This window comes from Cetorhinus maximus, chromosome 9, assembly GCF_964194155.1.
Source record: "Cetorhinus maximus chromosome 9, sCetMax3.hap1.1, whole genome shotgun sequence".
In the NCBI taxonomy this organism is placed as follows: Eukaryota; Metazoa; Chordata; class Chondrichthyes; order Lamniformes; family Cetorhinidae; genus Cetorhinus; species Cetorhinus maximus.
Window position 1 is genome coordinate 72,306,254 of NC_135887.1, and position 26,709 is coordinate 72,332,962.

A 26,709-nucleotide genomic window follows, 5' to 3' on the forward strand; every position below is an offset into this window, starting at 1 on the left:
CTAGAGCAGCTAGACTCTGTATTGAAGGCTGGAGCACGTGTTCAGATGTCACCCAATTACACCCAATAAGCAATCCCTGGTTTTGAAACAAAATTCATCACCCCTGAGATGTCTCAAGCTGAAACCCCTCACTGAACATCAAATGTCCATGAGAACTTTCAACAGCCCAAAACAGTGAAAGCACCCTTTGCGTGATTTGATATTTATACCATGAGTGAAACCAACTGTTGAGTAACTGAGCTCTACAACCGCAAGGACACAATGTTATTTGAAACCGTGAGCTATCAGATGCAAGCAAAGAAAATGCCAAGCAGTTTCTATGTGAATCAGATACTTGACTTTTGTTTCTAATTTTAGTGTTTGAGTTTGGCTACAAAAGGGTTTTTCTGTTACCTTTTGTGCAAGTTGGCTGCTTCTCTGTCCATGTTCCATCCTGTTGACAGCTTCTCTGCACGCTGCCACTCAGATTAAACGAATCATCGCAGGTGAACTGCACAGTGGTGCCCACAGTTGCAAAGCCCTGGTTTATGTGCCCGCTTCCTGAAAGAATTCTTCGTTGCCCATTCAGTGGTGCACCAGGGTCAGGACAGCTCTTACGCTCTGGAATTAAAGATTGATGTAAAGTTTAGTACAGCAGTCAGAATAGTATTTGAATCATACTGAAGAATTAGTTCAGGCTTTACAATGGGAGCTGTAGGTTGCAACCTACCAAAATGAGAGCCCTCTATATACCGACAGATAACAAAGAGCATTATATTGGCAAAAAGAATGCTGTGTATGACATTTAGGTCACATTCTATGTGGTTTAATATGAAACATATTACATGTGTGACCAGCAGAAAAATACAGTGCGTGACCAGTAGGATATATTGTGTTTAAGGCCTAGAAGACATTTTACATGTGTTACCAGGATAACATAGTATGTGTGGTCTGTAGGACATTGTGTGCAAGATCAGTAGGACATATTGGTGTGTGTGACCAACAGGAGATATTGGGTTAGAATTTTACAGAGTGGTAAGGACTCCAGAGCCATTTAAAATGCTGGTGGGATCCTAATCTGGGATTCCAACCCCAATTCCCGATGTCCCCAATTTGTGGCGTGGGATAAGAGTGAGGATAGTGAGCCCTCACCCTGCATTCCCAACCTGGCTGGTTCAAGTGTGGAGTTGGCATCTCCTAGATCCCTGCAATTTTCACAGAGCCTCATTTTCTCCATGATACGTGGTTCATGGCCCTGCAGAGGAGTTGTGAGCCATAGTCTGGATTTGGGAACTTTTTGAAAGGCAAGGTCAAAAGGGCTTCCTCATGCCCCTTCCATGCCAGCTCATGCCCCCAAGCTCCCCCCCCCCCCCCCCCCACCCAACCCCCCATGGCCCCTCACATCCTCCATGCCAACTCATGGCACATCCATGCTCATTCACCCAGAATACACTCTGTAGAGAACCAAGGAAACTTATAGTAACAATGGCATGTGTGAAACTGCTTAAAAATGTCCACTCAATTTTCTTTTTTAAAAAACTGCTCTTGCTACAGCCCTAAAAATGTGTCAATCAACCAAACTTTTAAAGTATCAATAACAGAAGCTATAAGCACTTGACACCTCTTTACCTTGTGCAAATAAACTTTGAGCCATTGACATAAGAGCTAACAGCAAAAATAGATTTTTATAACATTATAAAGCTGCCAGTCAAGCAAAGCTTTTCCTTCTCTACTCCTGTGTCAACAAAGTTAATCCTTTTATGGCAGTCTGGGCTCTCAGCCAAGCTTGCATAATGAGGTTAAGAGGAAAAGCTGGGGAAGTAGGACTAGGTGAGTTGCTCTAGCAGAAAGCAGTCATGGATAATGAACTTCTTCCATGTTGTAACCTTTCTATGATTCTAGATGTTGAGTCAGCATATAGAAAATATTCCCTTAGGCTTGACCCTACTATATCTGATAAGTAAGTATTTAATATTAACACTAAATCCAAGTGAACACTTAATGTTGAAACTGTGTCTCACGAGTACTTAATGTTGACACAAGAATAAAGGGAGTACCTAACATTAACACTGGAGCCAAAAGAGTATGTCACAGAATCATAGAACTGCGCAAAGGAGGCCATTTGACTCGTCAAGTCCGCACATGCTCTCCGAATGAGAAATTCACCTAGTGTTATTCCCTCACTTTCTCCCCGATTACTTTTTAATGACACTGGAGCAAAGGAAGTGATTAATGTTGACACTGTGTCAGGCCGCAATTATTATTGACATTGCAACTAATGGGTGATTAATATTAACACTAGAGTTAAGAGAGTGATTAATGTTGACACTGGAGCTAAGCAAGTACTAAGTATTGACACTAAAGCCAAGGGAGCACCTAATGTTGACACAGGAGTCACAGAAGTGGTTCATGTTGATACTGGAGCCAAAGGAGTATCTACTGTTGATACTAGAGCCAAGGGAGTATTTAACATTGACAGGCAGTAACCTAATGTTAACAGAGGAGCCATGGAAGTGGTTAAATGTTGACACTGAAGCCAAGGGATTACTTAATCTTAACAGTGGAACCAAAGATATGATTAATATTGATAGTAGTTCATAATTTTTAAAAATTTCATGCTAACCACAAAGTAACTCCTCCACCTTCTGTATGGATAGGTTACATGTCCTTTACTGATATGTGCTGGTTGTTAAAGAATGTCCCCACTACCTGGCATGAGAAAACTTTATCCATATGAACCTGGAATTGGAAACTTCATTTTCACATTGCTAGCAACTTTTACATTAATGAATACAAATGAATTTTTTACAGTTCAGGTAGTTTGAACTGTGGACTCATAGCCACTAAGGAATAGGATCACACTGGTTTTACTCATTTCACCTATGACCCAGCAGAGAGAAGAGACTATCTCCAATTTCCCTGCCCCATCAGCCTAACCTGAACTAGCTTGCAGGCCATAGAATTAAAATGAGATTAGCACACTAACCATGCAATCCTTTTATCCACGTTGCCCATGTGTTAGTGATGGCAAGGCACCAAAATCAGCTGTGGTGCCATATGTTATCCAAAGTTTCTCACTTTGTTGCTCCAAAGGCAGGAGTCAGGGAGATTAGTGAACACAAGTAGCACTAGTGGGTTAGGAAAACAGGTGTCAATTGTAGAGGGAAAAACTCATCTGAGGACAGAGGAGACAAGGGGAGATTTGCTCTTTAAGTTGTTGGGGTATAATCATGAATGCATTTGTTATACTCACATTTCTAATTTTATCTTAACAAGAGACAGAACAAATGTCACCACGTCTTCCACAGTAATGTTGCTTATGCTTCTCAATACACAGCGTGTTAAAGAGTCTTACCACAGCGCGGTGTATTCGTGCTCCAGTTCCCATCCAGTTGACAAATGCCAACGTTGCTTCCAACTAACTGGAAACCAGCATCACAGCTGAAGTAGATCTGGGAACCAAGCCGGAAATCATCTCCTTCCACTGTACCATTGACTGGGGCCACGGGATTCCTACATATCACCACTGACAGGTCACATAGTTGATAAACGCATTTTATTACAAACATTTAAACAAATCCTGCAGTCATGCAAGTTCAAGAACATTTAATAGTTTACTGGATACTGAAAAACAAGGAGGGTCTCTTCTTTTGGTCCAGCTTCACTAAGACAATGGCAGGCTTCTGATTCCTGGAACCCTTAGTAGCTGGGGCATGGCAGGCCTCAGACCTCTAGACTCCTCGCCAGGCGAATGAAAGTCTTCAACTCCTGGTTCCCTCACTAGGAAAAATGAAAGGCCTCAGCTTCCTGTCTCCCTCACCAGGCAACTGAAAAGCCCAACTCTCCTGGAGCCCTCACTAAGAGAATGGCAGACATCAATCTCCTGAGTCCTCACCAATCTGCACTCAGTCAATTGTCCCAAGGGATTGCAGAGAAACAATTCCCAGAGCTGGAAATCTCCCAGACCTGCTGGCAAAGTTCACTGACTGTGCAAAGTTGGAAAACAGGAGGTGGTGTTTTTCTTGAGACTTCTTTAACAATTGCGGTTTCTACTTCTGCCAAAGATAGGGCAATGGAGCAGGGGAAGCTTTGGAATAGTTCCCGTTAAGAAGCCTTTCATTTCTGCTTCAATAAGTTATTACATCGTGACATAGGGCCGGATTCTCTGCCGCTGGGATTGTCCCATCCCATTGAAAGTCAATGGTCTTTTTTCTGGGCAACGCATCCTCCACCAGCGAGTCCCATCACGACAGTGCCAGAAAATCTTGGCCAAAGGTTAGGGCATGTGGAGACATGGGACAAATAGTTGAATGGTTAGCAAATGGGCTGGAAGATGGAAAACAGAAAAGTGAGGCAAGGATAGCTACTTAGATTATGGTATTTCACAGAGCTCATTGCTAGGAATACTGTGATTCATAAATTACATTAATGATTTGGACTTAGGAGCAGATAACGCAAGTCAAAATTTGCAGATGGTACCAAACTGAGGAAGAACGAAACACACTATAAGAAGACATTACAAAGCTTGCAGATTGGACAGTTAAGTGACAAATGTGAAGTGGTACACTTCGATTGAAAACATTGAAACATCACCTACAGCCTAAAAAAAAATGAATGGGGTAGAGGAGCAAAGAGATCTAGGGACACAGGTGAATAAATCATTAAAAGCAGTATCACAGATCAATTAAAAAATGCTAACAAAGTGCTGGAAGTTATTATAAAAACAAAACGCTGTCCATGCTGGAAACCTGAAATAGAAACAGAAACTGCTGGAAATGGTCAGCTGGTCAGGCAGCATCTATGAGAGAAACAGAGTTAATGTTTCAAGTTGGGATGACCTTTCATTTCATCCTGGTGAAAGGACATTCTGACCTGAACTGTTAACTCTGGCCTGAATTTTTGCTCCCGGGTCGGGAGTGCAGAGTCGGGACATTTCCTAGCTCCTCAAGCCCAGCCCAGGAGAAAGTACCTGGTAATTGGATTTCCATTCTGGGATGGTGGGGTTCTCTGGGAGTTGGGCTGGGCAACCCCAGAATGGCTGTGGAGGCAGATTGGGTGGAAGGCCTCCCTTGGTGCACCAGCAGTTTGTCAAAGATTTTTTAAAAAAGCATTAAAACAAAAAAAAAGCCTTCCAACCCTCACCCCTCCCCCGACAGATTCCCATGCACTATCCGCGCCAACCCATGCTGCCCTCATGACCCCTCAAACCCTCCATGCCAACCTATGCACCTCTACCCAACACCCATAACCCTCAATCCTCTATGCTAACTTATGTCCTTCCACTCACCCCATAGCCCCTCCTACTCTCCATGCTAACATATGCTGCCTGACCTGCTCAGTACTTACAGCATTTATGTTTTTATTGCTGGGAGATATTTCTAGAGGTATAGAATTCAAAAGTAATGAAGTTGTGTTAAACTTGTACATAACACTGATCAGATTATCATTAGAATGGTGCATAGTTCTGGTCTTCAAACTATAAAAAGGACATAGAACCATTGGAGAACGAGAACCACTGGAGAGCGTGCAAGAATAATTTACAAGGATGGTACCAGAACTTAGAGGTTACAGCTATCAGGAAATATGTTGGTATGTTTTTCTTTAGAAAATAGAAGACTGGGAGGTAATCTGATAGATGTTTTTAAATTGTGAATTGATTGGACAGTTTAGATCTGGAGAGAATGACTCTGCTTGCAGGAGAATTCAAAACTAGAGACCATAAATATAAGCAATTTACTAATGCATTTAGTAGGGGAATAAGGAGACGTTTCTTCACTCAGAGATTAGTTAGGATGTGGAACACACAGAATGTGACTGAGGCAAATAGTTTAAATGCTTGCAAAAGGAAACTAGTTGAGTATGTGAGAGATGTGGAATAGAAAGATATCCTGAAAGTTGGAGATGATGCAGACAGAATGGGAGGAGACCCATATGGAGTATATACAACGGCACAGACTAATTGGGCTGAATAGCTTGTTCTGTGCTGTTGATTCTACGTAATCCTGTGCTGCAGACAACTGGAAACATACCAATTCTAATATAGATTACTGTGTGCTTGTTTCTGCCCAAACCATTCTGAGAACACATTTATCATAACAATTGGAAGCTCAATTGGTAAAAGTGAAAGTTTATTGCAACAAATAGTAACAGTGGGATGGCCGGCAGGGAAAAGAGACCTATTATGTAGGAACCACAACAAGATCATGGGCAGAATTTTACGGTGCGGCTGAAGACAATGGACTTTTGAATGCCTCGATGCATTTTACAACTGCACTCCCGCCGCAACGGGGCTGCAAAATTCCACCTCATGAACCTGTTTATAAAGAACAAGTTGAGCATTGCTTTATACATTGTGCACAGTGGAGTTTATCCCCTATTATATCAATACCATTAGTTTGTCTTATCTTTCTGGTCTCTGAGTTGTACACAGCCTCTTGTCAGGTCAGCCAGCAGAAAGTGAACTTCCAGTGGCTTCCAGGGACTTACGGCACCATGTACTGTGAAGGTGCAAGAGAATTAAAGCCAACCCTTAGAAAGCCAAGATAAAAGCAAAAAACTGCGGATGCTGGAAATCCAAAACAAAAATAAAAATACCTGGAAAAACTCAGCAGGGCTGACATCATCTGTGGAGTGGAACACAGTTAACGTTTCGAGTCTGTATGACTCTTCAACAGAACTAAGGAAAAATAGAAAAGAGGTGAAATATAAGCTGGTTTAGGGGGGGGTGGGACAAGTAGAGCTGGATAGAGGGCCAGTGATAGGTGGAGATAGCTAAAAGATGTCATAGACAAAAGGGCAAAGAGGTGTTGAAGGTGGTGATATTATCTAAGGAATATGCTAATAGGTGACATTAAGGGTAGAAAGCAGCACCTCCACCCCCACTAGGGCTATCTGTACCTTGCTCATCCTGCTTTCTACCCATAATGTTAGCACATTCCTTAGATAATATCACCACCTTCAACACCTCTTTGTCCTTTTGTCTATGACATATTTTGGCTATCTCCACCTATCACTGGCCCTCTATTGAGCTCTACTTCTCCCCCCACCCCTTAAACCAGCTTATATTTCACCTCTTTTCTATTGTTCCTTAGTTCTGTTGAAGAGTCATTCGGACTCGAAACGTTAACTGTGTTCCTCTCCGCAGGTGCTGTCAGACCTGCTGAGCTTTTCCAGGTATTTTTATTTTTATCTTAGAAAGCCAAGAATCTACAGCAAGTGAGAGACTCTGGCTGATTAGCTCAGGTATCCTCTGTCCAGGCCAAAAGTTTATACAGGGTTTAGACAAAAAAACAGCATGGGTACTCATGTCCTGAAATGAGCACACATATGAAAACCTATGAAATGAATTTATATGGAAACAATGAGCAAGCGAATAATCTAGCAGTATACAATTACAAGTACACAATAGAAATTCTTCAGCTAATTTCAAGTAGATGCTAAGAGCTAAACTAAGCCTTGTAGGCAACCTTTATCTGTACAGTATTTCTCCTTTTTTTTTGAATACTAATCTGTCAATTGTTTTCAAACTGCCGCCCTACTGTTTTTCTGAGATTTCTAAACCGTTCTTACTGATTAGATTCTCATCTGCCAAATACTCCTATTGAATAGAAGGGACCTTTTTTAATATCCCAAGAAACAGTGGTAAGGGCCTCCTATATTTTGAATATCTGATCTCTCAACCTCAAAAACAAAACAACAAAAAGTCAATCAAATTTAAACGGAATCAATCACAAAAATGATGTATTTGTAGGTAGTACATAAAACTACCTTTCAAGCTTGTCATCTGGGAGACATTGAAAATAAAGTTCACAGCAGTGCATCAGGATCAGCTTGGCGTAGGATTAAGACTTTACCTGGTAATTAAACCCCCTAACCACCATGGATGTGTTTTAAACAGACATCAAAACAAAGCAGACAAAAGCTTATTTATTGTCTCACAGGCTGGAATTTTCCAAACCCCCCTCCTGCGGCAGGTGAGCCATTGAAATCTCCATTCACATCGGCGATACCGGAAGATCCCACCGGCATGAGGGGCTGGAAAATTCCGGCCACAGAGTTACAATTTCATTAAACATAGCACAGAGTAGAAATATCCCCCCAGTATCACTTAAATTTTGGTCACTTCCATAACCCATTACCCCCTCTCAAACAAAATTTTATCCACATCTCTCCAATATTATCATTGGGCCATTTTGGAATGAAGTTTCCAAATAACTGGGTTTAGGCTGTTCCTTTATTCATTATATCTCCACAGCAATGCATCTTTTATAGAAAAATTCAGACTTAGAAAGTTGCTTAAATGCAGGTGCAGCAGCTATATAATGTTTAGAGTGACATTCTAGTGATAGCTTGTCTAGAAAAAAATTAATGTTAAACAAAAATTATACAAACTTTTATACCCCAAATCCCAAAATTTTCTATCCTCTGATCAATATAAAAATGGACTCATCCTGGGGATTATGCTTTCTGCTCATGGTCAATGGTGTCTAGCTGGTTTACCCATTATTTTCCATGTTAAGTGGACAGAGCTGGGTCTGCTTCATTGGCTGGAATTTAACATAAGCAAAGGGGGTCTTGCCTGCCGGCTGGAGAGCTGGTGAGAGCCCTGTGGCTTCTAATTTAGGGAAGGGCTGCTGAATCAAGTACCAATCAAGCACTTAACCGGGCAGTGATGGATCAACGACCCAGGAGGCAGAAATCTTGCCCCCCGAAAGCTACTGGCCAACTAAAGGGCAGCAGCTGTACATTGCTCGGCAGCATCACTGGGAAGGTAGTGGCAGCAGCCAGTAATGTACCCACCTGAGGCCCAGAATCACCAAGGGGCCCAGGCCTCAGCAGAGTGAAAGTGGGGGTGGGTGGCAACTGGAGTCACAGGGGAGTGTTGAAAGGAGGGGGGGGTGGTCAGTAGCAAGGACAGGGGGATGGCTGTCAGCGGGCCAACCCTTTCCCAATGCTGGGTCCTGGATCAGGCACTCAATACCTGTCAACGAGGGTCCCCGGCCCTGGAAGCCCACAAGCAACCCTGGCAGGTTTGCTTTTCGGGCTTACCACGTGGCAAGACCCTTAGCCACCGCTGGCATCATGATGCTCTTCAGCAGGCATTAATTGCCCACTTAAGGTTCTCACTTGGTTATGGAACAGGAAGGCCTCAGGCTTAAATCGGGCAGAAGCAGGGAGATGGTGGGGCCCTCTCATGCAAACCGACCCCTCTAAATTCACCTTGGCGAGGGCATTAAATTCCACTCCTATTTTCTAATACTTGTCTGCTGTGAAACCCTCCCTACCTTAACGTTCACCATTTCTCACAGCTTTAGCCCTCCTTTGCCCAAGTCTGCCTCCCACTCAGCTGCAGTTCCAGTGCTCCAGTTCAGAAGTGAGTAAATAAATAAAATTACACACCAATGAGTAGCTGGGTGAAAGATCAACTGTTGGACAACCCCAGGGGCTGAATCAAGATCAAAAAGATATGGAGCAGGTATTTTACTAGCCCCTATATTAGACTGAATTCAGGTCAGTAGAAAGAGATGGGGATTATGCAATAAACCCAACTAAAAGGCTTAAAATTTCATTTGGAATGAGTATGTTTAAGGTCATGTAGACTTTCAATATTTTCACAAATTCAGCAAGATTCAACCTACAGTGAAGTTATGAATACTCTGGACAACATACACCTAAACATTAAACATTGCACCAAGATTAATACTCACTGTTTTCACACCATTTGCCTGTATATCCAGCAAGACAGGCACACTTATAGTTAACTGGTCCGAGCTGGAGACACATTCCATCGTGTAAACAAGGAGAGGAGGAGCATCCTAAAGAGTAACGAGAGAACAATAGGCACAGGTTTCAGTTTCCATTACACTCAGATTTGTAGCTCAGTTGCTCTACATAGGAGCAGGAGTAGACCATTTGGCCCTTCAAACCTGCTCCGCCTTGCAATAAGATCATGGCTGATCTGATTGTTGCCTCAACTCTACTTTCCTGTCTGCATTCCCATTCTCTTGTTAATCGAAAATCTATCGAACTCAGCCTTGAATAAGTTCAATGACCAAGTCTCCACTGCTTCCTGAGGAAGGGAATTTCACAGACTAACGACCTCTTGCCTCATCTCTGTCTTTATAGGGAGACCTCATATTTTTAGATTGAGTCCACTAGTTCTAGTCTCCCCCACAAGAGGAAACATCCTCCCAGAATCCATCTTTTCAAGTCCCCTCAGAATCTTATATGTTTCAATAAGATCACCTCTCATTCTTCTAAGCTCCAATGGGAATAGGCCCAACCTGTTCAAACTTTCTTCATATGATAAGCCCTTCATCCCAGGAATGGGAGAGGGGGTGGCATTGTGGTAATGTCACTGGACTAGCTTTAAAATGCCTTTAAAAAAGTCATACATTCATAACTTTTCACTTGCTTGAAAAAAACCTCCTTTCATTGCAGGCTTTTTGTGTCAATCATTCAGAACCTTTAAAATATCATTAACAGAAATGGCAAGCAATTGGATGCTCTTTAACATGTTTAAATAAACATTGTGCAATTGACAGAATAGATCAGAGAGCCAGAGCTGTCAATCAAAAAACATTTTTCCCTGAGGTGCAGCTACTTCAAAACTCTAATGGTACCTGGGTTCTCAGCCAAGCATCATTATGCATTCTTGGTTGAGAGCCCAGGCATCCTGAGCCCCAGGGAAAACATTGCTTTACTGACAGCTCTGGCTCTCTGATCCATTCTGTATATTTCACAATGTTTATTTACATACAAGATGAAGAGGTTTCAAGTGTTTGCAATTTCTGCTATTGATACTTTAAAGGGTGTGGGTGATTGACACTTTTATTGGCCCGTAATGAAAGGAGTTTTTTTTCAATGAGGTGGAAAGCTATGAATTAGTGACTTTTTTAAAAAGCTTTTATAACACCTTAATACATCCTATTGTCATCAAAGTGTTATTGGTTTTATACAGAGTATATAGTGGATAAATGGGTATAGAAGTGCCCATGACTTGACATGGAGGGTTTGAGGGGCCATTGGGGTGGGGGGGGGGGGGGGGGGGGGGGGGTGTGTGTGTGTGTGTGAATGTGTGGTGGTGGAGGCACATAGCTTGGCATGTGCAAACCTTTTGAATTACCTTTCAAGGGTTCCCTCATCCAGACTATGGTTCATGACATCACTGAAACACCATGTACCATGAGTCCCTTAAAAGCTGACCCAACTCCATGAAAATTGCAGACAACTAGGACATGCCTATCCCTGCAATAGAGCCAGCCAGGTTTGAAGTGCATGGTACAGGTTTGCGACCTGAACCAGCCCGTACCCTTAACCAGCACTGGTGAAAATTGGGGGCACCAAGGTCAGGTATCCTGGAATGGGGTCCTAGCACCATTTTTACACCTCCATGGAGTCTCCCTGACTCCATGAAAATCCAGCCGAATATATTTGAATTCCCAAAAGGCCTTTGAGAAACCGCATAGTAAAATCATGACTAAGGTCAGAACCTATGGAGTTAGGGGTCAAATAGTAAGGATTAACAAGGGCCATACATATTGGATAGTCACTGATAAATCCAATCAGAAATACAGGAGAAACTTTACGTAGAGAGTGGTGAGAATGTGGAATGTAATACCACTAGAGTACCAGAGGTGAATAGTATGGTGGAAGCTAGATAAACTGATGAGTAAAAAGAAATAGAAGGATATGCTGATGAGGTTAGATTAATTAGAATCTCAAATGCTTCAATGTGGTTCTCCAAGCTTCCTTAAAAAAGGCACTTTATAAATGTAAGTCCTGTCCTTCCTTTTCTCATCCCTTAAAACTTGGAAGGTGTTAGATCATGTAGACATAAGCAAGTTACTTAGGGTTATTAACAAGATGGTTGCTTATAAGGAAAATTACAGGCAGTGATTAGAGGGGAGTTGAAGAGATTTTTTTTCACTTGGGAGTGTGGTGGATGCAGAAGTCCGCATTGCATTTAAAAAATACTTGGATGTGCACTTGAAGGATTATGGGTCAAAAGGTGGAAAGTGAGATTAGACTAAATAGCCAAAAAAAGAGCTGTCACAGGCACGATAGGCTGAATGGTATCCTTCTGTGACATAAATTTTCTATGTTTCTATATGTGAAATGTTGTCTGAAACATGAGCTACTGGTCCTGAGATTGTTAAGTTTTGTGTTAACCATAGGTTTTAAACGGAATATGGGGCAAACGTCAGTATGTGGTATTGGACCACAGATCATCTGTGATCTCAATGAATGGCAGAACAAGCTTGAATAGCTACCCCTGTTCCAATGTTTCTAATGGTCCATGGTCTACATTGTCCACACCTCGGGGGGATTTTGTCAACAGTGTGCCGTTCCCAACTGCATAACTGGAAGTGTGCACCACTTCTGCTCTCTCTTTTTACCATTTCTCATGTGATTACAATTAAAATCTAAAGTCTCTGCGGTATGCATAGGAAACACATGTGATCCAATGGCAGGGAAAGCTTTTCTTTGGAGAAACCTGCCATTAGCTGACAATGCTGCAGCTACAGGTAGGCTATTAAAGAGCCTGCTGTTCAAACAAAGAGAATGTACATCACTGCCCAGATGCTGCAGTGAACGAGATCTTCTCAGTTTCAAGCAAAGATCCCTTCAAATCCTTCCTGTCTGGCTGGTTAAGCAGATCAGCTCCACGATTTAGCAATGCATCCCTGCAGATTCTCTTCCAGGCCATCAGCAAAAGGCAGGAGGTCTTTCCAGCAAATGGCATCAGAAGACCCTCCTGCCTGACCAAAAAGCAACCATAGGGTCCACGCACGAACCCGGGCCCAGTGCAAGAAATAGATCAATGACCAGCTCTGATCTGCCAGGATAGGTGCCAGTATCGCATCTTCAGTAGGAGTTTCTTGTGTGGTCAGCAATGACGTATGTGTGTGAATGGGCAACTATGCCAGAAGAATGAATGCATGATCAGCCTTAGTGCCACATGGCAACTGAGGCCAAAGTTTGCCTTGTGTGTGTGCTTGGTTGCAACGTGGCACTGACAGGCCAGTGTTTGTGATGGGGATGCATGCAGACAAGAGGGTTAGGTGTCATTTGACATGTCATTAACCTTGCACTTTGTTATGCAGGACAAGCAGACCCACAACAGCAGGGAAAGGGGGCGTTCCTGATCTGAGACTCCGATAGCCGATGAAGAAGAGGCGATGGGAATCGCTTGTGGGGAGGTGATGCGGGAGGAGAGCGTGATCCATTGCAGACAGCAAGGCTGGACCAGCCAGGAGTAAGGAGGACGAGGCAACCATTCTGCTGTTCGTAATTGGGCACACAAGACGGATGTGATGAGATGTGAAGCACTCAAACTATGACGATTCTTAACGTGATTCCGTTTGTTCACTGCCACAGGTCATCACCATCCAAGGACCAGGCCACAACCATGGGAGGAGCCCAAAGACCTCTGGGGATGAACAAACCAGTGCCCCAAGGATACACCGTCATCTGCTTCATCATCAACCTCCGCCATCACAGTTACACCCATACGGTCTGCAGAGGTTTACATGTAGATTCAGGAGCACAGTCTAGCGACGGAGGACATGACAGCTAGGTCCCCAGATGAATGGAGAGTGCTGAGGATCAGCCCCTGCTGAACTCCACGCTGATGTCGGGCCTCTGGTCTTGGCCATAAGAAGTCTGCTGGACATGCAGCAGAGAAAAATACATTGGAGACGCCAGGGATTATGCGCAGTTTTGCATGGGGTACGGAGGAAATCATGCTAGCTGTGAGTTTTGCCATGTTGCAGGCTTCATCCATGGAGATGATGCCGACTGCCAAGGACAGCCAGGTCGAGCATTCAATCCATATGCGTTTTGACCTGCATTCTATCGCTGCAGCCATGGGCTCAGTTCAACAGTGGCTAGGGAGTGGGGGCAGTGGTGGCGAGGCTACTTGACCTCCCTCCAGAAGGCCTTTCCACTCTAAGAGACAGGAAGGTGCCTTTGTGCATCCAGATGGAGGAGGGGCACATGCCACCTGTCCTGGGGCCTTCCTCTCAAGATGTCTTCAAGGATGTGGGCATCTCCACATCCCCTCCACCACTGATCTCAACAGCTCCAGAAGGCAAGGCCGAGGGGTATGCTCCTGCAGCAGTGCAGGGGACACCCAGAGGGCTGGAGCCCACAAGGCCCCATGTCACCAGAGGATGCCCGCCATGGTCACCCAAGGCAAAGGGACATCACACTGAAGAGATTGTTTCTACCTCAGCTGGTGCAGGGATTGCACCTAGACATAGCGGTAGGAAAAGTAATGTTAAAAAAGTATAAGTACAAATGTGGCACAGATGATTTATCCACACTGCATCATCCGGGCATATTGGCACGATTGCATGCCCACGTGTTTCACAACCGAATACAAGCGACGGGCACCTGGTGAGCTGCACTTCACTCAGGTCTTTGAAGCTCGGTTGTCTACCTTGCTTTGGGCAGCACTTGCGGTCATCAGCGCCAGGCTTCACAGTAGGCACCATTTCACTTTTAGGGGGGCTCACCGGCAGGTCTCTACTTAAGAAACCAGCCGTAAGGCGGGGGTGGCTTTTCAGTGGCTGCAGGGCTAGGGCTTGCTTGGGGAAGGGGCCAAGTGGGCTCCGGCAAGGGAAGAAGCTTCAGGGCTAGGGCATTACTGGGGAAGGGGTGGTATGCTCGGGTGTGTGTGTGTGTGCGTGTGTGTGTGTGTGAGGACACATGTTGATATGTGCAACTGGCCTCAAGAGGATGAGGAGGCAGTCTAGTCTCCAGAGGAGATGAGGCCAGATGGAGATGTGAGGGTGTATGTGAGAGGGTGAGTGGTGATGTCCCTTGGGCTGGCAGTGAGTGAGATGCCAGGGAATGTATGATGGGCTTGCAAGTGTGTGAGTTGAATGATGAGATGGTTGCATTTCCACGGTGGCACGGATGAGAACATTCATCCTCTTTCTGCACTGGATGGCCAACCTCTTCTACGCAGCATTGGCACTGACCACCACTGCCACCGCCTCCCAAGCTGGAGTGGTGACACTGATGGGCCTCCTGAGGCCAGAGCGGGGATAGAGGACATTGCGGCAGGCTCCAACGATGTCCAGAATACCTTCCAGGGACATGTCACTGAATCAGGGGGCTGCTGTCTTCTTGCCTTCCTGAGCCATGTCTTCTGTGCTGCAGTCCTGGGCTGGAAGCACTGAGGGGTGTGTGCACGTGGCTGCACTTTAAATATGGTGCCCAGCATGAGGAAGTGGCAAGGTGGGTGAATCAGAGGCCGCCTGCCAGCGAAAAGGCGTGTTTCCCGGGAATGCATGAACAATGAGGCAGGGTTGTTATAATACAGCGTGAAAACCCGCTATTGCAGCCAGCAGATAAAACAACTTTTTTTCCGCTCACTACCGCACTTAGTGCAAATCTGGGATTGCTGAAATAAAAATAGGTGCAGTATCAACATGCAACTGTAAGTGGTGCTGTTGAGCCATGCTCCCTCTCACTATTTGCCACAAGGAGGAAGCTTTATCAGAGCCTCAGTCATTTCAAGACAACCTCTCACCTCAATCAGCACAACTGTCTCGGGCAGGCTGCCTTTACCAGCCTCTTTCACCTCAGCTTCCTGGTAATAGGGGCACATGCCACAGCTAATGACTTCGGGACTCAGCAGACTTAGCAATATTTGCCAGCCTCAATATGAATGGAATGGCAGAAAGGGTATTGCGGAGTCCATTAGCAGGGGACAGACTCATTTAAATATTTCTCTGCTGACTCTATCCCAAAAATCTTGAGAATGATTGCCAAGTCAGAAAGTTAGAAATGTAGCAGTAGGAAGCCACAGCTGAGGATCTGTGGAAATGGTATCAACACTCGGTGGAAGGAGAGTTTTGTAAGCAATCGGGGGTTTCACTGAGACTAGGGGAATGCTGGGGCTAAGGAGGTCAAAGGGCTCCTTGAGCACCCTCTGCGTTGGGGCACTCCTACTCCTCCTAACCCATAAGGAGCAAATGGAGCGGGTGTTTAGTACTTACCTTCACCAGTCAGCACCACCCGTTACTGACAGAGCAGACTTCAAATTTCTGAAGAAGAGTGATACAGACTCGAAATGTTAACTCTGTTTCTCTCTCTCCACAGATGCGGCCAGACCTGCTGAGTTTTTCCAGTGTTTTCTGTTTTTATTTCAGATTTCTTCAATGTTCAATTAATTGATGTGATCTAGCCACAACTTTGAAATGCGAATTAGGTCCCCTCCTGCCACTTGTGGGAGCCTATTGATGGCCTGATTTGAGAGTGTAAAAGTATAAGCAGGAGATTGGAGCTGGGATGTGGGGTTTTAAAACTTTAACTCATCCATGGGCTCAAGGTGAAGGAGAGGACAGGGTTAAAATCAGGACCATTGACTCAGTCTTGTGCTAATTGGTGACACATTGCACAAGAGCAGCATAGGAGGGGGCCCAACTGCCACATGTACTATTTTGAATAACAGGAAACACTTGGGCTTCTGCAACGAATCCTCCTGCCTGCAAGGCAGCCAGAAGCTTTAAAATCAGCAAGCGAACAGTGGGAAGGATTGGAGGCAGCAGCAGCAAGCTTCACCTGTGGTGGTTATCCAGCCTGGCTTCAGGAACTGGGCAAAAGAAAAGAGAGACCATGCCAAGCGAGGAGAGGAGCGAGTAGGTGGAGAGGCCCAAGAGAGATGGAAAGGAGCAAGTGAGGAGAGGGGCAAGTTAGGAGGAGAGGGGCAAGAAGAAAAAGGCCAGTGAGAAAGAAAGGGGCATGAGTAAAAGAGGGGTACGTGAAAAATAAACTGGCAAATGAGGAAGAAAGGGGCAATTAATGAACATTGGGATAAAAAAAGAAAGCCTGAATCTGAAAGATCAGGGAATGAACCTAGGTGAACAAATAATTAAGCAAGAAACAAAAGTGAGCCACAATTTGATATGAAATTTGAAAGGTTACATACCATCAACTTCCACAAACGTGGCAAAAAATCCATCAAAGCTTTTATACCCATCAGATACAAATAAAACATGTAATGAGTTCCCAGTGGTCCGGATTGGGGGAGGCCGTTCGTTTCCACAGAACTTTCCAACAACCCTGGAGTCAATGTTATCACCATCACGGACTTCCACATAATCATATTGACACATGTAATCAAACTCCAGACTCAGCATGGAGAATCTGAAACAGAGCAAGATCATACCCTGAGCAACAACTACAGGCAGAAACACACATACCACTTCCCAGCCAGATGACAAAAGGAGGGGCCTATGTGTATTACTCCTCAATCAGACAATAGAAGCTCCTCATGTATCACTCGGTGCCACTCCTCTGATGTCTTGGGGCCCCTTGGTGCCATTTCCCAGCCGGAAGTGGGATCCTTTTAATGCATGCACTGAACTCAAGCTTATAAACCAGTGAAGAGCTTACTAGTCAAGTGTTGCAGTGCTGTCAGTGACTCTGCGTTTGCTTAGCAGGTTCACTAATACAACAGCAACAACTTACATTTCTTTGGCATCTTTAAATTGGTAAAACAATTGGTTAGGTGCCTCGGAGGAGTGTTATCAAAACAAAATTTGGCATCGAGCCACATAAGGAAATATTGGGGGAGACCAAAGCTTGGTCAAAGAGGAAAGTTTGACAGATGGTCTTAAAAGGAGGAGAGGGAAGGGTAGGAACAGAGGTTTGGGGAAGGAATTCCAGAACTTAGGGCCAAGATAGCTGTAGGCACAATAACAATGTTGGGGATGGGCAAGAGGCCAGAATTGGAAGAATGCTGGTATCCCAGTGGATTGCAAGACTGCAGGAGGCTACCAAGATTGCAGGGGGTTGGGGGGGGGGGGCGGCGCCAAAGGCCTTGGATAGATTTGAAAACAAGAATTTTTAAATTGGAGCATTAAATATGCAGGTATTAAAATCTTCTGGAGCTACTTCCTAGGCTTTGGCAACAATCTTTTCAAACAGGAGATGGCATCGAAACACTGATCGTTTCCTCAAGCTGATCTTTCATTAGACAGCTCCTTTTCATTCAAAATTACTGTATAGTATCAGAATATTTTATAATTGATATGCAATTGAATGATCAATTCATGAACCACAAGCTGTGCTATCATTCTAGGGTACAGATATATTGGCACTTAACAACCTTATCTTAGCCAAAGACCTCTCAGCTTTCAGAAACATCAGCCTTCCTGCCTATAAAGTAAACCACAAAACTGCCATATAATAGGGAAAACTCGAAGCTACATGTAACAAACTAAACATTAAGCCTACCTTAATTCAATACCAAAACTGGGATTCACTGACACTGTCCATTCACAGTGAGAGTTGCTGGGGTATCCCTCAAGTACAATCTGCCCTCTCGAAGCATTTACAACAGCCCCACATTCTGGAAACAGAAAAACATTGTTACAATCCCCATAGAGACTGATAATTTTTAAAAAGAGATGAAATTCCCAGCGACTAACGGTATGTATCGCACGACAAGATTTCATGTTTTATGACTTATACTATGACAAAAATTAAAATCAGTATGGACTAAATGTTACTTAAGAGACAACAAATATACCAAACTACAAAGAAATATATCTCCATTAACTAATTAACACAACCAAGATAATTTACATCCCGTTTATATGTTATGGCACACTCTCAGCAGATATATAGCCCTGTAGATTAAAGACCAAACTGCTCTGGTCTTTTTCAGCAAGCTCCCTTCTATGACAGAGCAACTCTCCCACTGTCCTTTGAAAGTCACTTCACTCAGTCTTCTGAGTAATCTAAATGGACTTTCAGCAGCAAGGTCCATTTGGCAACTCCTTGGTTCTTGAATCTCTGCAAGTTCCATCTCTTTGAACAGAAAATCAGTTTCCCCTTAGAGTCTTTTTCTTTGCTCTGCACAGCAGCAGCTGTGTCTATGTCTCTCTTGGGTCTGTGAGTTTGTATCCAGAAAGATCAACTGCTCCTCTTTTGTCTCAAAGTATGCAATCTATAACTTGAATTTCAATAGGTTTCATCCTGGCTCTCTTTCCGCATGACAACCAAATCACATGGCTCTGTCCTTAGTCAGAATTAGTATGATCTCCATTCCCCATTCAGACAATTTTGTTTCACCTTAAATTTAAAAAGACTGTAAAAAAAAACACTTTATAAAGTCCCACATTTGTAACATGTCAAGAATGGTAAAAGGTTCACCCCATACAACACCCTTGTGTAACACACTATTCAGTTAAGAAAGCTACCCCTATGTAACAACAATTTGCATCTATATAGCTTCTTTATTGTAGTAAAGTGTTCAAAGATGCTTCGTGGGAATATTATTAAACAAAATTTGGAACCAAACCATATAAAGAGATATTAGAACAGGAGGTGGGTTTTAAGGAATGACTTAAAGGAGGAGGAAGAAACAGAGAGGTTTAGGGAAGGAATTTGAAAGCTTAGGGCCTAGACAGCTGAAGGTACGACCACCAATTGTGGAAACATACAAATTGGAGATGCGTAAGAGGCCTGAATTGGAGGAGTACAGAGATTACTGTTCAGTCCATAAAGCAGCCCTGTTTAAAAGATTTTTATATCATGAATCCAGAGAATTTAGTACATTTCTGTTGTACATGGTGTCATTTGTTACTACTGGTCCCCAGGTGAGGTCCCCCAATTTGTTAACTTCCCGAACAGGGCCCCAATTTTGTTATGCTCCCAGATGAGCAGGAATGAGCTGACTCCCCTTCTTTATTCAACCTCCTCAGTTGATCATAACAAGGCCAATTTAAAAGGGATCCCTTCCCCCTCATGAATACCCTTTCCCACTCCAAAAGTATTTACTTTTAGAAGGAGCCAATTTAACTAGGCTTTCTTGAGTCAAAGAAATAATAAGCTCATTAGTTACTAAAACCTGAGAAAAAGAATAAAAATGCAACAAAAATACACACAGATCTGAAATGAGAAGTTAAGAGTCCAAATAAAAGTTTTTAAAAATATACGAATCAGTCTATGGCTTGTCCGTATGAGAGAGAGAGAGAAAGAGAGAGAGAGGGAGAGAGAAAGAGAGAGAAAGAGAGAGAGAGAAAGAGAGAGGGAAAGGGAGAGAGAGGGAAAGGGAGAGAGAGGGAAAGGGAGAGAGAGGGAAAGGGAGAGAAAGAGAGAGAGAGAAAGAAAAAGAGAGATAGAAAAAGAGAGAAAAAAGAGAGAAAAGCGAGAGAGAGAGAGAGAAAGAGAGAAAAAAAGATAGAGAAAGAAAGAAATGCTCCACATGCTCTGGAACACTACTGCCCTCAGGATGAGGCTCAGCTCCTGCTGCACTGCCCTGCAGCTCATCAACTAGGTGAGGTATCCCCCTCGCCATCTGCCTGTCTACTTGGGACCCTCCCTGTTCTCCCTTTAAAGTTGGAAAAATAGTGTGGGCTAACCAGACCTCCGGCTCATCCTGCATCTTTCTTTTTAAAACAGTCCACCTGGTTTGGGACCATTTTGCGTCCCTATTCTGTCCTGTATCTTGGGGAAATTTCAGTTCACAGGGGTTGGGCTAGCTTCAGCTATTGTGTCCTGTGGCTCCTTGCTAAATAGGGTATCACCCTCACTCTTCCCTGTTATTGTGGTAACTGGGGGTATAGTCCCTCCCTTCTGTCAATTGGGGGTCACGTGATGTACTGCAGGGGCTCCAACCAGTGAGCTTTAGCGCGGGCAATCCGGGGGGGGTTGTGGTCGGGGGGGGCTTCCTGACGAAAGTCCTGGTCAAGTGTGAAAGCGTCTGTGAATCTCTCTGTAATAAAGTTAGCTGTTTTTTGATTAAACCTGTCTGCTCTGTCAAGTCATCACAATTGGCGACGAGGGTAAAAATCAGCTCCAATTCTGCGCCTCGCCCCATTACTGAGTACATAGAATTTTTTTTTAAAAAAGCTACTCACCAATCATGCCCACTCTTTGGCAGAATTGATCCATATGATGTGACTATGGAAGACTGGAGCTAGTATGTAGAGCGCCTCAGGTTTTACTTAACAAATGAGATTATCACGGAAGAAAAGCAGAAAGTAATCCTCTTAAGTATATGTGGCAGTAAAACATACAACCTCATTCGTAAGCTGATGGCCTCGAGCATGCCCAATTCCAAGAACTATAATGAATTAGTGGACCTCGCGAAAACACACTTCCAGCCGACACCATCCATAATAATGCGGCGTTTTAAATTTAACTCAAAAGTTAGGGCCCCGGGGGAGTCCATTGCGACCTACGTAGTGAACCTTAAGCAGCTGACAGAACATTGTGACTTTGGGGACAAATTAAACGATATTCTGCAGGACTGATTGGTTTGTGGAGTTAAGGACGAAGCCATACAGTGCCGTTTACTTGCCGAGGTCGACATCAGCTTTAAGCATGCCCTAGAAATCTCCCTCACCATGGAAATTGCTGCGCGAGACTTGCAGGCTTTGCAACACATGGAAAATGGTGTTGTACTTCATATTGGGCAGGAACCTGCCACAGAGCGAAAGCCAGGCCTGCAGATTTAAAGCGCAATTCAATGTCCGCTGTGAGAAACATTAAAAATCCTAGCAGAAATACTTCAGCAGTGACTTCAAGACAAAAAGTTGTAAAGATGTGGGGGTGACCACGAAGCAGATGCCTGTAGATTCAAAGAGACTGAATGTCATTACTGTCATAAGAAGGGTCATGTGGCTAGGCAAAGCTGGACAAAGTTAAAGCAGTCTACAAAACAGCAAACGAACATGATAGAAGTAACGGATATAACAACGGCTGAAGCTGCTCCTCCTAATGTTTACTCCTTATATAATTTGACTGCTGTGAAGACCAAACCTATTACTGTAACATTACAAGTTAATGGGAAGCCACTGAAAATGGAAGTGGACACAGGTGCCTTGACCACAGTAGTGGGAGAGCATACTATCAGGTATCTTAATGAAGGAAGGCAGCCAATAAACCTGGAGCGGACAGCCACTAAATTAAGAACATACACGGCAGAATCCATTCAGATAAAGGGCATCATCTCAGTCCCTTACAAGCAAAAGACAGCCTAGTTGCTTGTAATAATTGTGAAAGGAGAAGGACCCAGTCTTTTAGGCTGAGAATGGTTGCAGAAGATCAAACTCAACTGCTCTGAGATATTTTACCTAGAATCAGATGGAGTACTGTAACTTCTAAGAAAATACAACATGGTTTTTTGGGATGAACTAGGGAAGTTAAAAGGCATGCGAGCCAAGATACATGTGGAGCCACAGGCGACACCTCGTTTCTTTAAGGCAAGACCTGTGCCTTATACATTGAAAGAAAAGGTTGACACAGAGCTGTGCCAGTTAGAAAAGCTGGGCATTATCCAACCTGTTCAATTCTTGGAATGGGTTGTGCCCATAGTTTCAGTGGTTAAGCCCAATACAGCATACGTATCTATGGAGACTATAACTTGGACGTAAATTAGGCAGCCAACTTAGACAAGTACCCTATCCCGAGGATAGATGGCTTATATGCCAAGCTGGCTGGAGGCAAGTCCCATACAAAAGTGAATATGAGCCACGCTTACCAGCAACTAGACTACATAGCACATCGAGAGAGTATGTAACCATTAACACACACAAGGGTCTCTATCCTTCGGGGTCTTGTTGGCATGTGCTATTTTCCAGACAACAATGGAGATCCTTTTGCAAGGACTCCCACGAGTAGGTGCTGTCCTCATTACGGGGTTAACCGAGACAGAACACTTGACCAACCCGGAGGAGGTGCTAAGGAGGTTCATGAAAGCCAGCGTATGGTTAAAGAAGGGAAAGTACACATGTCAGGCACCAGAAGTGACTTATCTAGGCAACAGGGTGGATGCCATGGGACTGCACCTGGTAGAAGATAAAGTTCAGGCAATAAAAGATGCGCCATCAACATCCAATGTAACAGAACTCAAGTCCTTCCTGGGCATGATCAACTACTATAGCTGCTTCTTACCAAGCCTATCAACTGTGTTGGCACTGTTACACTCGTTAATAAAAAAGAGCCACCATGGCCTTGGGGGTCACAACAGGAATAAGCCTTCGTGAAAGCAAAGCAATTGTTGCATTTGTCGTGTCTATTGGTACACTATGACCCAACAAAATAGATGGTATTAACATGTGATGCCTCTCCCTAAGGGGTTGGAGCAGTGTTATCACAGAATGGAAAATCAGCCTGAAAGGCCCATTGGCTATGTCTTGAGTACCCGCTCCACAGCCAAGAAGGGTTATTCCCAGATAGAAAAGAAAGGTTTAGGGGTGGTATTCGGGTTGAAAAAATTCCACCAGTACCTGCATGGTCGCCATTTCACATTGTGTCAGGCCATAAATCATTAATGGGTTTATTCAGTGAGGATAAGTCAAGCACTCCACTGTCCGCAACATCAGAATTTGCCTGTTCTGGTTCCGCTGCATCTGTGGGAATGGCCTGGTAGACCCTCAGTTTGATTACATATCAATTACGTAGGGCCATTCTGGGGTACCATGTTCTTGTTAATTGTAGATGCACATTCTAAATGGATGGATGTATGTAAAGTCAAGTCATTAACATCAAACGCAACTACCAAGAAGCTACATCACAGATTCAACATACATGGCCTACCTGAAATTGTCGTTTCAGATAACGACACCGCTTTTACCAGCACAGAGTTCCAGAAGTTTATGGACCTGAATGGAATCTGAATATTAAAACAGCCCCTTATCATCCCTCATCAAATGGCCTAGCTGAGAGGACAGTACAAACTTAAGTCTGGTATGAAAAAGCTATCGAAAAGCATTCTGGAATCTCGACTTTCTCGGTTCCTTTTCAGTTATCGTACAATGCCACATTCAACTATGGGTTCAACACTGTCAGAGTTATTAATGAAACGCCATCTGTGTACACATCTACATCTCGTCTTTCCAAACTTGAGGGGAAGGTGGTGCAGAACCAGAGTAATCAGAAGTTTGACTATGACATGCACTGTAAAGCTGGCACTTTCAGCGTAGGTGACACAGTATACGTACGGAATTTTGGCAGCAGACTCTGTTGGGCTCCCGGTGCCATTGTCTCAGAGAATGGTCCGCTATCCTACCAAGTACAAGCCAGAGATAGAATGCTCCAAAAACACAGAGATTATATTCTTGCCAGAGACACACTCCAACAATCAACTGATCCACCTGTGATTAATGTCGAACCATCAATTCCTGAGGAGTCTGGCCAATCTAGAATAGATATGCCAAATGTCTCTGAAGAGTTGTCAAATCCTAAACTGCCACATTCTGATGATGTGTATCATACAGCTATTCCAGATCCTGTCGATCCTGTTCAGGAACCGCCAGTGGTAGAGCTACACCGCTCTAGCCGTATAAGAAGAGCACCTCAGAGACTGGATTTATAATCACTTGAAATTGTATATATGTTTGGGGTATAACTGGGGTATAATCCCTCCCTTCCTTCAATTGGGGGTCACCTGATGTACTGCAGGGAGATTTTAGCATGGGCAATCTGGGGTGGGGGACGACTTCCTGACGAGAGTCCTACTCGAGCATGAAAGCATCTGTAAATCCCTCTGTAATAAAGTTAACTGTTTTTTGATGAAACCTGTTTTTGATTAAACCCGTGTGTTCCGTCAAGTCATCACAATTATCCTCCTCGGTGAGGTGGAATGAGCTAGCTCCCCTTCTTTATTTGCAACAAGGTTAATTTAAAAGCGATCCCTTACCCGCCACTTTCCTAGTCCAAATGTATTTACTTTTAGAAGGAGCCAACTTAACTAGGCTTTCTTGAGTCAAAGAAAGAGTAACTTTATTAGCTACTAAAACACGAGGAAAAATAATAAAAATGCAATAGACACTCAGATCAGAAATGAAAAGAGTCCAAATTAAAGCTTTTTAAAAATACGAATCAGTCCTTGGCTTGTCCATGAGGCGTAGATGGCAATACGTTAAGTTGGGTGATTCTATTAGAGCTGACTTTGGCAGTTTCACAGTTGGTTTGCAGACACTTGGTTCTGCAGGGTAGCTGAAGAGGCTGTCCTATTTCCTTTTTGATTGTGGCTTCTGTTGAGCCTTGCCTCTAGAAACAGAGAGGGAGAGATTTTGCCTGCAGCTGCAGGGATGAGTAGTTAGTCCTCTTGTGCTGTCACTCTCACAGCGCACCTGCCCACACTGTACTGCTCTGCAACTAACTTTTTAACCCATTTTTCCGTGTATTCCTGTAAGGGAAAAAAATCCATGTCTTGCATCCAGAGTCTTCTTTCTTTCATCTCCAATCATTTTACACATTCTGAGATATAAATCAACAGGAGATGGATTTTAGATGACTAATGAAACATGCTAATCAGTCTTTTGTCTCTGCAGCCACAGGAGATTAAAGTTGTCTTTTGCATCTTTCCTACCTTCCTTTCAAGTGCTTGAAGAAGGCCATGACACCTTTTCAAGTGCAACATTCCATGTTCTCTCAGGACAGGTCTGTCAGTATAATCACATATGAATTTTCCAGAAGTGGTCACTTTACATTATCAGCCATCTTTTGCTCAGTGTCCTTGCTTGTATTTCTTTAAAAACACACAAGTCTTCCTTAAAAAGTTAAATATACCTGTAAGTAATTTGTGGCTATAATCGGCTTTTCACGACACAGTAAATACTTACCTATGCAAATAGCTTCATTTTACCTTTCCATTTATACCAGGGGTGTAATCCTGTGCTCTCTCTCCCATGACGAGTTTGGTGGCGGGGTCATTTAATGGGGAAGAAAGTAGTGAATAGGGACCCTGCCACCTTCCCACCTCTACACTGGCTGATTAAGGCTGGGCTGCCAATTGAGGCACTTAAGTAGCCAATTCCCATTTAAGGGCCTCATCCTGCTACCGTTAGTATTAACCCAGCAGGTGACAGGCTAGTTTGTTTGCTTGTGGACTCCTGATGTGGTGGGGGGGGGGAGGTGGGGGGGGGGTGTCCCTCATTCCAAGGTATTAAGTGTCTGATTGAGAGACCTGGCCTCTGGAAGGAGGGTCCGCTGAGAAACTCCCAGCCCTTGCTGCTGATCCCGCCGCTCCAATGACTCCCACCCTGCAACCCATTCCCCCCAAACACTCACCTGTTGCTGGGTCCTTTCTCAGTCCGAGACCTCAGATAGGTGTAGTACCAGCAATAGCCACCATCTTCCTGGTGGAGCTGCTGAGTACAGAAAAGCTGTCAGCCTCTTTTGGTTATCAACTCTCAGTGGGCGAGACCTCTGCCCTCGAGGTCCTTGATCCTGGGGGAAGACCTGCTGCTGGCTTGTTAACTGCCTGACTGGCACAAGGTGCAACAGGCCTTCCTGAAAAAAGGTGATGTGGTAGTCGGCTAAAACCACCGTCACAAGATTCCGCCCTAGGTGTTGCATCATTTCCCTCACCAGAACTGAGTGGCATAGTACATCACACCACAAATAACATTTCAGCAAAAGGTCTGACAAAACAAAAAGTCATTACATTCTATGTACAACTTAAGCTACCTATCCATCTCACTGACTCCCAATCCCTAAGTCACTGTTTCTCACTCATCACCTGTTTCCCACTATCACACTGTTCCATCCCAGTGTTTCTCAACATCCATCTCTGTTTCTCACTATTTGTTTCTGCTTCTATCTATTTCACTGCTTCACACTTCCCATCTTATGTTACCCAATATCCATCTTATTGTTTCAATACTTATGGTACTTCTTCAATTTTAAGCATTCATTCTTCACTCAGTTGCCATGAGGATCAGACCACCAGCTGTTCCTACTTTTAAGAGTCCATGG

General features: G+C 43.9%; 1 protein-coding gene across 2 annotated transcripts in view; it reads right to left on the reverse strand.

Moving 5' to 3' along the window:
* The window catches only part of LOC144684710 (inactive serine protease PAMR1-like), a 127,282-nt gene that overhangs the window by 47,576 nt on the left and 52,997 nt on the right, over positions 1–26,709 (reverse strand). The window contains exons 4-8 of one of the 2 annotated variants that reach the window (XM_078548841.1): positions 18,232–18,346; positions 16,922–17,139; positions 9,687–9,794; positions 3,335–3,505; positions 394–600 (exon numbers count right to left, since the gene is read on the reverse strand). In XM_078548841.1, the coding sequence (XP_078404967.1) occupies positions 394–600; positions 3,335–3,505; positions 9,687–9,794; positions 16,922–17,139; positions 18,232–18,346 (819 nt within the window). The remainder of the gene's footprint in view (positions 1–393; positions 601–3,334; positions 3,506–9,686; positions 9,795–16,921; positions 17,140–18,231; positions 18,347–26,709) is intronic. The other variant, XM_078548842.1, reaches the window with a different exon arrangement.